The following is a 13,152-nucleotide window of genomic DNA, read 5'->3' as shown; positions in this document are numbered from 1 at the left end:
ATAAATATAGGAAAATTAGACATCATATATAGCTCTCTTTCCGATAGCAGGGGATTGCTAAACGACTGTAGCATAGAGTAGAACAAAACTGTTTCTTGAGGTTGGAGTGCTTAAAAAATTCCACACATTTTCCACAAAGATTAACTGGAACCAGCGGAACAAAAAATGCCTGAAATAAATGCAATTTACCTCAAAAATGGGTCTGATAGTCTGTGCCATGCTTGACCTTTGGCTGTAAAAATAACCCCACTCCACCCTCCAATCCCCTACAATCTTTTTTTTTTTTTTCTTTTTATGAGTGTGTAGAGTCTTGTTGAGGGATCTAGAGAGTAGGGGTTTCCTATTCTTTTTAGCTCTCCCAAGGCCAGTGGTAAAATAAGCTGCAGACATACCCTCTCACCAACAAAACGACTAAGCAGAGCACATATGGGAGGGGTGGATGGCATTGGAACTTAGGAAGGTCATACTGCACTATACCAACATCATTTCACCAATGGATTCAATTCTTACGCAGTGACATTTAAAGTCCTGCCATCGTCGGCCCCTTAGATTTCAAACAATACAACAACAACTACAAGACAGCAGAATAAACACACAAAAACTAGATGTGGATCACTGTGTGGCATTTCAACCCCATCTTACATTTTAACCCCGCAGACTGACAGCTTGTTTGGTAAAGATGTAGTTCAAGACTTTTTAAAGTGTGATTCTGTTAGACTTTAGTAAGAAGTTAATGTCTCACCTTTACAACATTAACTTTGTCTGTGTCTTCAGTCAGTAAAAATCCAGATAGGTTGATCCTGGAAGCTGAGACTACCATCTAGTCTGCGAACACTACCTTTATGAAACATTATTGGCTGGACCCCTTACTGGCCTCGCATAGCCAGAAAGATCTGATATCCATAATACTTTTTTAAGAGTATGAATTTAAGAGTGGTGAGAACAGGCTTTAGTGAGTTGCAATGTTTATTATGTATTACTCTACTTATTTATTTTCTCTGCCGTTATTGCTAAACAGTCTGACAAACCAAGTTATTGACCAGAAATTATAATTTTTTTTTATTAGACTTTGTCTTTGGTACCTGCAATTAGCATGACAGCTGTTGTTTGCATCTTGACGGGCCACCCTTGTAAAAGAGATCTCAATATCAATGGGACTTAAATAAAGGTTAAGTAAAACTAAATAAAATTAGTACACTACCTTTAAATGTCTAGCCTTATTTATTATTATTTCCCCTTCTGTCCACATTGCCAACCGGCCTCCCTTTGAAAGCTTTCTGGGTGCACCCTGCCATTTTTACATTGTCATTGTGCGGTTATTTACACAGAGGTAGGGGGCAGTGCACCACAAATGATCTTCCTATGTGAAACATATGCTGAGAACAGAGAATGTAAAGAATTTCTGGTCAGAGTAAATGTTTAGGATAAAAGTAAAGTGTAAAAAGCAAAAATATTACAGCACTTTTTTCATGATTTTTACACTGCCTAGTAGGGAGCTAATCAGACCAAAAATATTGAACATTTTACATTCTGCTCTCGTTTTACACAGGAAGATGACTGACGGTACACTGCCTCCTACCATCACTTCCTTTGTAAATACCATCAACCACTGCGTAAATAATTGCCCAATGCAAATGTGACAATAGCTTAAAAGTTCATAAAACACAAACAAAACCATCAACTACTACGACATTTTTGAGATAGAAGTTATTTTAAATCAGAAAAATTCCACTTTGGGTTACAAATTAGCTATAGCCTCTTAGACCAATTAATCTTGATTTATACTAAATTAAGACACTAAGACAGTTACATACTGCATGTATGATATTAGAAGTTATTCAACCTTTTAACAGAATCTCACTTCAAAAATCCACACCTGTTCCTTTAAATAATTCCCTTTGCACCTGATTGAGAACTTAATTGTCAGGTTATTAGCTTTGAAAACATACCACAGTAAATGGAAATGATTTACGATGTCAGTACATTACTTGTTTTCAGACACATTGATCCAAAGCGCATAAAAACTGAGACTGACTGATCCCACTGCAACAACAGGCTTTGTTCTCTCTATTATTTACCCTCTTTGAGCGGGAAAGCGAACAGTGACATTGGCCCTTCTCAGAGCAGGACAGCAGGCAGAGTGACATAAAGTTAATCACTGTTTTGTCTCAACGCTCCTGGTGCATTATGCTAAAGACAGCCGGGGGGTGAGCAAGGAAGGACAACACGTTAAATTCTCAATAATGACACATTGCCTCTGCATCACTTTGGAGATTAAAAGCAAGATGCTGAATTTCAATCAAGCCACATTAATGGGTTGGTGTGAGGAATGGTCACTTTGTCTGCACCACCAGACAGAGGCAGGGGGGGAGACAGACCGGTACAAGAAGCCCAGGTGAAGCAAGGTGGTATGACATTTTTAATTCGCCAAATTGCTTGCCAGCCACTAATGATGCCATGCATTTAATGACATGATGACAGTCTTTTGTAACCAATGGCAATGAGGTCTTTACTACATGTTACATTCTAGTGAAAAGTCAAACCTCCAAGGACTAAATGTGAAAAACTATGGCTGTAGAAAAACAATTAATCAGAATTTTTGAATATGCAAATGTGTTTATTTATTTGAAATACATTTTAGCAAGTAAAGTGAAATGCAGTACAACTACAATACACATATTAAATGAATAATTATGTCAGAACTGATCATTTAAATTTGGTAAGAAATTACTAAGTTTTAGCAGAGCACATGTTCAAACCTAGTACCGAATCTGCGTAATCAAGCATCCAATCCACATGACTAAAAATTTGTAAATTAGTCTCTGCCACATCAGAAACTATCTGGTAATTTAACTCCTAATTCTATGAGTTGTTCCTTGCTTGTTCCTGTCAAATACTGCATCCACCTTAGAAAACAAGCCGAGCTCTGCCTGTGCTGCTCTGTGAAGGCATTGCACCGTGAGATGTGACCCACTTGCAATAAAGTGCATTCAGAGTTCAGTTCTCATGGTAAATGAGAAGCGATGCCGGGCAAGCACAGCTGAGAGATTGTCATCACAGTACAGCTGATTCAGGAAAAAAATTAATCTAACATGAACTAGATCTCTCAGTAAGAAGGGGATAAAAGAGCAGGGTGATAGAGTAATTGTCGAGACAACAAAGAAGACATGAGGGGCTTGGTCCTATAGGCTTTGTTCAGAGTCAGGAATGTCATAGTTGGGCACAGTGCTTCATGAGTTGGGTAGCAGTCCTGGAGATTTTGTTCTTGAGTTCAGCCCGGCACCCAGCTCTGATTGCTGTGGGCCTGCTGTGGACCAGCCAAACCGCTCATTCCCATTCCCATGCCCACAGTCACGCCCATTCCCATTCCCATGCCAATCCCAACCCCCTGGGCGAGGGAGCAGTCAAAGTTAAAATCAATTTCCTCCCCTGAGTCCATAATGTCATGAAGGAGGATGGACTCCACATCACAGTCCAAGCTACCATGGAACATATCAATGTCTAAGTCAGCTGGTAATCTATCATGGGGGTAAGGTTGGTGATAGCCATGGTAGCTACTACCAACACTTCCATTACCCATTCCCTGGCCATGATGGTAGGGTCCATTAGTCAAGCCCTGGTGTTGTGAGCCTGGGTAATGATTGTGACGAGGGTGTGGGGTGGAAGCCACGTGACAGGAATCCTGAGGCATGCCAAGCATACCTGCTGGGTTTGGGGGAAGGGTTGTAGAAGCAGGAAGGTGAGCATGAGATGGGGGGCTGTACAAGTAAGGAGCTTTGTGATTGTAAGTCTGTAACTGATTGCTGTTTCCACATGGGATAAGAGCTGCAGCTCGGGGTGGTGTGTGGGTATGGCTCCGGCTGAGACTGTGACCATTGTGAGCAAGGCTGTGAGGTGGGTTGTGGTTGCTTACACTGTTGTGATTATGACCAGGAGTATGGTTGTGAGTTCTGTTAGGGTTATGAATTCCATTGTGGTGCACAGGGTGGTGGCTGAGGTGGTTGGTTCCTACTCCATTACTGGCTTGACCCATCAGAGGATGGCCTTCCCTCTCCTGTCCCAGCATCATGTCTTTGGAACAGTACTGTTGAACAGCAGAACCTCCTGTCAGTAGACTCTGCAGTGCATTGGTACTGGAGTACGCCCGCATTGTTCCAGAAAAACTGGTAGCCTTGTTTTCCTGAATGGTCTGCATTGGTGAGTGGTGACGGAGTATCCCCATCCCTGTTGTATTGTAAACTCCTGCACCATAGGAGATCTGCCCTTTCATTCCAGAGTTGTAGTGATACACAGGAGTTTGGTGCTTATTCCTGCCAACAGCAGGATGCTGTGTGTGTTGCTGCGGACAGTGATGATGATGATAGCCATCCTCCATCATTTGCTCATCCAAGCTTATGGCACCTGTTAAATTAGCCAGTTCAGGCAGCTGCTCAAGTGGAGGACAGTGATTTCCTGCACCCATGGATGGAGAGCGGGCACTGGTCGGTGATGGATAAAGGTGAGGAGAAGCAGAACAGGACAGTCCACCCTCCTCTGGTTCCTCTGGTTCTCCTTCTGCAAGGATCGGTGAGAGACGCCCACTTAAGGTGGAAGCTGATGAACTAGCTCTAGAATGGAGATCAGTCCAACCGTCAAACTCTCCATCCGTTCCAGATGCACCTCCCGGTCCAGGGAGGGATTTCTGTGATGGGCTGCCATGGTCTTCTGAGCTTTGAAGGCCCGCAACCGCAGATCCCGCTCCAATCCCAGGACGACCTACTCTTTTCCCTCTGATCCTGCCTTTGCTTTTTAGGTATTTATTGCTGTTGTCCATAGAGACTGCCCGTCGCCTTGGGGCTTTGCCCATTTTTCCCCCATCTGGATTCAGCATCCACCAGGAACTCTTCCCTGTCCCTTCATTTTGCACCCGGATAAATCGGGTGTGGAGGGAAAGGTTGTGACGAATTGAGTTCTGCAAAGACAGATGGAAGACAGACAATAGTAGTTAGTAAAATTTCAAATTAAATACTAATAAATATTTAAAATCAACTACATTTACAGGTCCTTCTCAAAATATTAGCATATTGTGATAAAGTTCATTATTTTCCATAATGTCATGATGAAAATTTAACATTCATATATTTTAGATTCATTGCACACTAACTGAAATATTTCAGGTCTTTTATTGTCTTAATACGGATGATTTTGGCATACAGCTTATGAAAGCCCAAAATTCCTATCTCACAAAATTAGCATATCATTAAAAGGGTCTCTAAACGAGCTATGAACCTAATCATCTGAATCAACGAGTTAACTCTAAACACCTGCAAAAGATTCCTGAGGCCTTTAAAACTCCCAGCCTGGTTCATCACTCAAAACCCCAATCATGGGTAAGATTGCCGACCTGACTGCTGTCCAGAAGGCCACTATTGACACCCTCAAGCAAGAGGGTAAGACACAGAAAGAAATTTCTGAACAAATAGGCTGTTCCCAGAGTGCTGTATCAAGGCACCTCAATGGGAAGTCTGTGGGAAGGAAAATGTGTGGCAGAAAACGCTGCACAACGAGAAGAGGTGACCGGACCCTGAGGAAGATTGTGGAGAAGGGTCGATTCCAGACCTTGGGGGACCTGCGGAAGCAGTGGACTGAGTCTGGAGTAGAAACATCCAGAGCCACCGTGCACAGGCGTGTGCAGGAAATGGGCTACAGGTGCCGCATTCCCCAGGTCAAGCCACTTTTGAACCAGAAACAGCGACAGAAGCACCTGACCTGGGCTACAGAGAAGCAGCAATGGACTGTTGCTCAGTGGCCCAAAGTACTTTTTTCGGATGAAAGCAAATTCTGCATGTCATTCGGAAATCAAGGTGCCAGAGTCTGGAGGAAGACTGGGGAGAAGGAAATGCCAAAATGCCAGAAGTCCAGTGTCAAGTACCCACAGTCAGTGATGGTCTGGGGTGTCGTGTCAGCTGCTGCTGTTGGTCCACTGTGTTTTATCAAGGGCAGGGTCAATGCAGCTAGATATCAGGAGATTTTGGAGCACTTTATGCTTCCATCTGCTGAAAAGCTTTATGGAGATGAAGATTTCATTTTTCAGCACGACCTGGCACCTGCTCACAGTGTCAAAACCACTGGTAAATGGTTTACTGACCATGGTATCAATGTGCTCAATTGGCCTGCCAACTCTCCTGACCTGAACCCCATAGAGAATCTGTGGGATATTGTGAAGAGAACGTTGAGAGACTCAAGACCCAACACTCTGGATGAGCTAAAGGCCGCTATCGAAGCATCCTGGGCCTCCATAAGACCTCAGCAGTGCCACACGCTGATTGCCTCCATGCCACGCCGCATTGAAGCAGTCATTTCTGCAAAAGGATTCCCAACCAAGTATTGAGTACATAACTGTACATGATTATTTGAAGGTTGACGTTTTTTGTATTAAAAACACTTTTCTTTTATTGGTCGGATGAAATATGCTAATTTTGTGAGATAGGAATTTTGGGTTTTCATAAGCTGTTTGCCAAAATAATCCGTATTAAGACAATAAAAGACCTGAAATATTTCAGTTAGTGTGCAATGAATCTAAAATATATGAATGTTAAATTTTCATCATGACATTATGGAAAATAATGAACTTTATCACAATATGCTAATATTTTGAGAAGGACCTGTATACAAAAATTGTTCTTACATGAACAGAACAGTTTGAAATATGTGTAGGTCATATTTTAGTTCATATTTTACTTATAGATCATATAGAAAAAAATCTTGTTGCAATCAACACGCCAGTTCATATGAGCCATATCAAAAGCATTAAGTTTAGAGGACATCCATAATTGGCATGAGGCAAGACTCGTGTCAGCCTCATCTAACCTGAGGTGACCTGAGACTCAGTCTTAAGAGATTCTCTTTCTCCATATCAATCCTCGCACATTCATTCCCATCAATCCATCTGTTTTCTATTCCTTCCTTCAGCTGGGCTGATGTAAGCTGCCGAGGTTGAGCATACTCTATGTTTGAAGTTGGTGCCAGTCTGGCTTTGTGCCAGCCCTGTCTCTTTTGCTCTCCTAGCTTGAATTGGGAAGAGAGGAAGGGCGTATTGCAAGACTGAGCCAGGAGCAAGGAAGGCTAATGGATGTATCCAACCCTCTGACATCAACCTTCAATGCCTATCTCTCTTCCCCTCCCTTGTTCCGTCTTTATCGCAGCCTTTCAGAGTCTTGCTTTCTCTTTTGTTACAGAGTGCTACATATTTCAACTTGTCTAGATTTTCCTTTTTCTTATTTTACACACTTCTATGAACATAAGTCATTTTCCACCTCTGCGTTCAATATCCATCCTTTCAATTAGAAAGTGCACCACCAATTACTTTCCCATTATCCTCTACGCCTGCAAGTACAGTCTCAGGCTCAGTAATTCATAAAATCAAGTGTTTTTTATCATTATCATTTACATCTCAAAGGCTGCTGTTGTTACAGTTCTGCTTCTTGTTTGGTATCAGTTGTTCACACTATTAAGCAGGAAAATATCAAACCAAAAGCATATTTTGTTTGAGAATATACTTGTACGATGGATTATTTCCAATTTAGAGGTTCTAACTCTTCTAGTATCTCTATTATGCTGCAGATTATTTTTATTCACATGGAACGGCTCGGCAGGGAAACAAATATATCAAATTGCTGTGAGGAAAAACACATAAATGGGAGGCAAGCTGAATTCAGGTGATCTGTGAATGCCTCCTTGGGTTATCTTGCTGTGACACCTCCGGCACTGGGTAACCATGGCAACCTGGTAAACGTGAAGTGGCGTAACTATATCATATTGTGGTGAGAGTCAAGAGAGTTGGAGAGAGAGGAGTGAAGGGAGAGCGTGTGGAGGATGGGGAAAGGATGCAAGAGGAGGCGGCTGTTTGATGCTGCGGCTCCAACACTAAGCAGCCTTTCATCTTGGCAGTGCAGGTCCGCAGGGGATGCCCGCTCCCTGCTTCTGACGGCTTCTCTACGTGCTGCGCCAGCTCCTTGTCTCGATCTCTGGATCATCCACCTATCATACCCCTCCAAATCATCCCCCAACCAAGCCCTTTGCACGTCTAAATTAAAACATATGTAAGCCGGTTGTAAATGGGACATCTTTCAGAGAACTGAACCATTTCGCGTTGCCACTCTGTGTGACCTGTCCGATTCAAATCTCGATTTATCCCTCTGTAAAAGAAGAGCAGCCCCACTGAACTTGAAGGGATTTGTCATCAGCCCAAACCCTCTTTATCTGATGAATCCACCTGCTAGAGAGATTTGAGAGATTTCGAATGGCGGCCAGCAGTGGCATCAACACCACGACCATAACTAGCTGCTGGGTTTCCGGTATATAAATTCTAACTCATTTCTTAAAACATCCTGTTTTTGTGTGGGGTCATGTTTAGGAATCAAAGAATATCTCAGATTGCAGGTGGTTCCACCGTGGGTGTGGTTCCGTTCACCTCCTGCTCTCTGAGTCAGGGGCAATTTGGCCAGCATGCGGCCCTCACGCCCCCGAAACAGGCAGTCACTGCTAATCCCCCTCCATCCCTGAGTAATCCCAGACAATCCTGGGCTAATCCCAAGTTGATTCAGAGGCACTCCCAGCTGGATGTCTCACACAGAGCTATGCTAGGTCAACTTAGTGGGAACGGACAGGCAGGTTGTACTATGATCCTATAGTAATTCAGCATTAGAAGAGTTCATAAAGTGTAAAAAAAAAGCACAATATAAACTCGTTATATGACGTAGAAGCGAGGTGGTACTAATGTTTGCGTGTATTATAGTAGAGGAAAAAGTAGAGAGCCAGTGTTAACCATATTTTTGATGCTTCCATCAAATCAACCACCTTTATTCCGTGCTCTGTCCTTGAGGGTTGGCTTTGTCACATTTTTTTTTTACCCCTACAGCTTGAACAGAATAAAATTGAAAACTTTATTATGTATTAAATATTCATAAAATGGAAATTCTCTTTCAGCCCCCTGGCTTGCCGAGGCAGACGAATGAAGCTCACAGAAACATACAATGACAGAGGAACACACACATCACACACTTGGGTCCAGGAAGCTACTTCCTATTCAAATCATACCCCTTTAATACAATGGGCTTGTTGGAGAGGGATCTAAATAATGAATGAACTAGTGGCAAGCTTATGCAGAAAGATGCACTGCTTGGTCCCCTAATACTGGAAAGAACAGATGGAGTCATAAGTAGCTCTGTTACTTTTCTTTTTTTTCCCTTCAATCATCCACCCTTATCAGTCTTCAATCACAACTATCTTAATTTGGCTATATCGCAAAAGAGGTAAAGGGTAATAGTTTACAGGCCAGTCAAAGCCAATTACAGTGAATAAGGTTTTCAAGTATGTGGCAGAATCAGTTTGGGTTCAACTCCCATTAAAGCTTTAAAATCCCGATAGCTGATTTAGATATTTAGATAATAGATACCAAATAAGGTGATGGGATTCATTATCCTAAGATTAAAAGCTCAGCCTCTTACAAACAAATCTGACATGGTGACACCTTTCCACAACAGGCAGGTAGAATGAGATGCTGGAAGGGCTTTTGTTTAATAAAAAAAAGAAACTGTTAAAACTGAGGGGACAAAAATGCATGCATCTAGTATATACAATCTATCAGATTATTGTTCAATTTGAAATTTGTTGCACATTAACATATTTCAGGTATTTTGGGTCAGCAAACATTTTCCATTTATCTTCTTTAGGATTCATTGTCTGATTCTTGAAAAACGTGCACCACCAATCAACTACTTCACTGTCCTCCTCTTCTTAAGCTTTAAAAATCAGTTTAATTCAGGCCCTGCACAGGCCTCTTTAGCACAGAGAATCAATGAAGTTTAATGGCTGGAGTACTGGAGCTTAGTACACATCAAGGTCTGATTGAACTACACAATCCACTGGCATTATGAAGACAGTAGGGGGGCTCAATAAACCTCACTGTTCTCATAACAATTCCTAACCGTCACCAGCTTGTCTGTTAACTGACTGTGCCCACTTGACCAATTTGGCTTGATGCCCAAAACACACCGCTCTTTCGCCACTTTAAGTCTGAGTTGGGACAAGATACAAGTAGACAGGGGAGGGGAGGGGGGAGGGGGCAGGGTTTGTTATAGTGCCCATTAATTCGTCTGAAGCACTTTGATTGACTGGCATGGGTTCAGTTGCAGTGCGGGGTGCTGTGCATAAAGGGGTGGGAATAGGAGGTACCACAAGGGGCCCCCTCCAAACTATACAAAGGAGTGCCCTAAAAATGCCCACCCCCCTTCATTAAGCCTCCGTTAGTATCCACTCTGGGTTTTCCCGCTCACCCACAGAGGGGCAAGGAAACGGGTCAAATGGTTTAGAAGATTCAACTTGTGGCAAATGTGCATTCATTCAAACAGAATCTAGTGAGAAACCAAGAAGTGTGAATGGAGTCTGGGAACAGGCAAAAAGAAACCACTCACCCGATTGAAACAACCTCAAGGGTGAAGCAGTGTGGTGCGCTTGCCCAGCTAAGAACACAGCAGCTGTTCTTGTAGTGGTACCGGGTAAAGCCGTTTGCCACACTCGACTGGTATTACCAAACCATTTCATGCAGAATGGATCCATTATGTATTGTCAAAGGGTATCCCTCCATGGTGCACATTCATTTGATAAGCCTAAATCAACGGGGAGTAACAGAAGCACTAACTGTGTTTATTGTGATGCTGTTTTTACCCTTGCAGAAGGCAGGAGGGATCAGGGGGAGGGGAGATTTCAACACAAGCAGTTTTGTTCAGCACAGGAATGAGTTTTGTCAGCTAAGCCTGTCTCCAGGCTATTGGTGGAAATTAGCGCCAGCTAAATATTCGCTTTCTGTGATTGATGTTACAGCTTGAGTTGTCCCTTTGAAGAAAAACAAAGAATTTGGAACCATGTGGAATTAAAAGGGACAGAGTTGGAGGAAATTTATGTGTCGGGGAGGGGGGTTAAAATGTGACTGTAGGGCCTTGATTGCAGCACGGATATGGCATGATGAGACTCTGACAACTCGATGTATCAAAGAGAAAAGACAAGCAAATCTTTGACAGTGAGTACAAGAAATAAAATTGGAAATTGACTGCATGAATGCGAATGCAAGGGAATGTGTGAAAGAGAAAAAGAGAGAGATGTAGTTATTTGCCTGAGAAGCCCAGAGCCAGATGATTAAAATCCCTTTAGGAGGGTTCTTTAAGAGAGACAGATGGGTAGACAGGCCTGTTTTGGAACGCAATCAAATTGAAAAGATTAAAAAGGAGTCTCTTTTATTAGGAGGTGAGAAACAGTTACTTCTCTGCCACATGCCATCATCGCCTCCACAGCAGTGGTCACGACTGCATTGGCATGCAAGATTCATTGTATCCCTCATTGGGAAAGAAACAAACCTGGGATTATGAACTGCATGAATCTCAGTGCATTACTGTTGTAATACTGATAAATGACTACAACAGTTATTTTGTTGACCAAAACTGCTCAAGAAAAGCAAGGAAAAAGCATTTGGGTTCCATCGTATCCTTTTAGACGGAGCTTCACCGAGAATCAGACTGGTGAATGGAATTGGACATGTTTGTCAGTTGAACAACAACTTTTATTACTAATTGTGTCTGTCAGAATTATTTCCAAACAACTACAAAAACTAGAAAAGCACAGAAACATACTATTTGATGCTGTTGCACAAATTTTGTACTTTAGTCCATTGCTGAATGAATGACGAGTCACAGCCTACCATAGCTCTGAAGATTTATGTACTTTTTACAATCTCATGATGATATGACATACTACAGGCAAGAAGAAAACTAATGATAATATTTTCACACAGCCTTACTTAAAAAAAACCTAAATGATCCCTTTAAAGCAGTCATTCTCAAACTGTGGGGCGTGCCCCCTAGAGGGGCCAAGACAGCATGACGGGGAGGGCACGAGAACAGACTTGCCTTTTTTTTCCAGAAAATACAGCACGCACACGGAACTAATGTGAATGTTGGAGTACTGACTCATTTCAGGGTGACACAATTGACAAAACAGGAGAAACATGAACAGATTCACAGAGGGTCTTCTGTCTGTCAAATGCAGAAATATATTAGAAGGGCACAAATAAAAACAGGCAATGTGTCAGGTACAAACAGAACAAATACAAATGAGGACAAAACCCAAGAAAAGAAAATAGGAGATGACGGGAGACCTGTCTGTGTCATATAGTATGTCTGAAAACTCTGGCGGCTGACAGTAGGAAACCAAACAAATTAAAAAGACATTTAGAGACATTACACCCCACGTACACCAGCCAGCCATTCCAATTTTTCAAGAGAAAATTCGAAGAATACCAAGGACAGGAAGATTGTTAAAAAAAAGAACAGACACAGTGAACAACAAATGCCCAACTAGCATTATACAAGGTTTAATATAGAGTTGCACAGTGCAAAAACTCACACACGATAGCAGAGGAGCTCATCCTCCTAGCATTACTAGATATATGTAGGCCCTTGTAGAAAAAATAAATAAATAAATAAAATATATATATATATATATATATATATATATATACATATATATATATATATATATATATAGTTTGGTTGGGATGTGTGGCCCTAAAAGTTTTCATTCTTCAACAGATAAAGTTTGAGAACCACTGCTTTAAAGTAAAGGTCTACCAACTAAAAGAAGTACACACACGGTGTGTTGATAGTTATGCCAACCACACTAACATTGCTAAACATCCTAATCACTCTAAACACTAAAAAATAAAAAAACATGGTAGAGAAAAATTAAATGTCAATTATAATAATACAATAATTTTTCTCTATTAAAAAGCCGACTTGTGTAACAGTGACTGATCTCTCTCACACAGTGTGACATCGTTTCTGATAATACTATAAAAAAAATAATAATTAATGATTATGATTAATGAAGGCTGCTGATGGTACAATTACAGTAACCCAATGACCAAACTAAAACAGCAAATTCCTCTCAAATACTGAGTCAGAAACCACTTTTGGAAGATTTTGAAAAAAAAAAAATTTGTTAGCAATAATCTGTCTAGTATGGGAGTAGAGAAAATATGCTCTAAATATGCTTCTTTTGTATAATCTGTATAAATACTTTTGTTACATATTGTAATTGTATTGTAATTGTATTAACATT

The 13,152-nt window shown here is 41.5% G+C and overlaps 1 protein-coding gene across 3 annotated transcripts in view; it reads right to left on the bottom strand.

The window, feature by feature from the left end:
* Positions 1-289: 289 nt before the first annotated feature.
* The window catches only part of LOC124862524 (forkhead box protein O4-like), a 41,769-nt gene continuing 28,906 nt past the window's right edge, over positions 290-13,152 (bottom strand). For all 3 annotated transcript variants that reach the window (XM_047356507.1, XM_047356498.1, XM_047356512.1), the window contains exon 3: positions 290-4,951. In XM_047356507.1, coding sequence (XP_047212463.1) covers positions 3,272-4,951 — 1,680 coding nt within the window. In that variant the 3' untranslated portion in view covers positions 290-3,271. The remainder of the gene's footprint in view (positions 4,952-13,152) is intronic.

Source organism: Girardinichthys multiradiatus, chromosome 3, assembly GCF_021462225.1.
Source record: "Girardinichthys multiradiatus isolate DD_20200921_A chromosome 3, DD_fGirMul_XY1, whole genome shotgun sequence".
Taxonomy (NCBI): Eukaryota; Metazoa; Chordata; class Actinopteri; order Cyprinodontiformes; family Goodeidae; genus Girardinichthys; species Girardinichthys multiradiatus.
The sequence above is the reverse complement of the archived record's forward strand: the minus strand, read 5'-3'. Positions and strand labels throughout refer to the sequence as shown.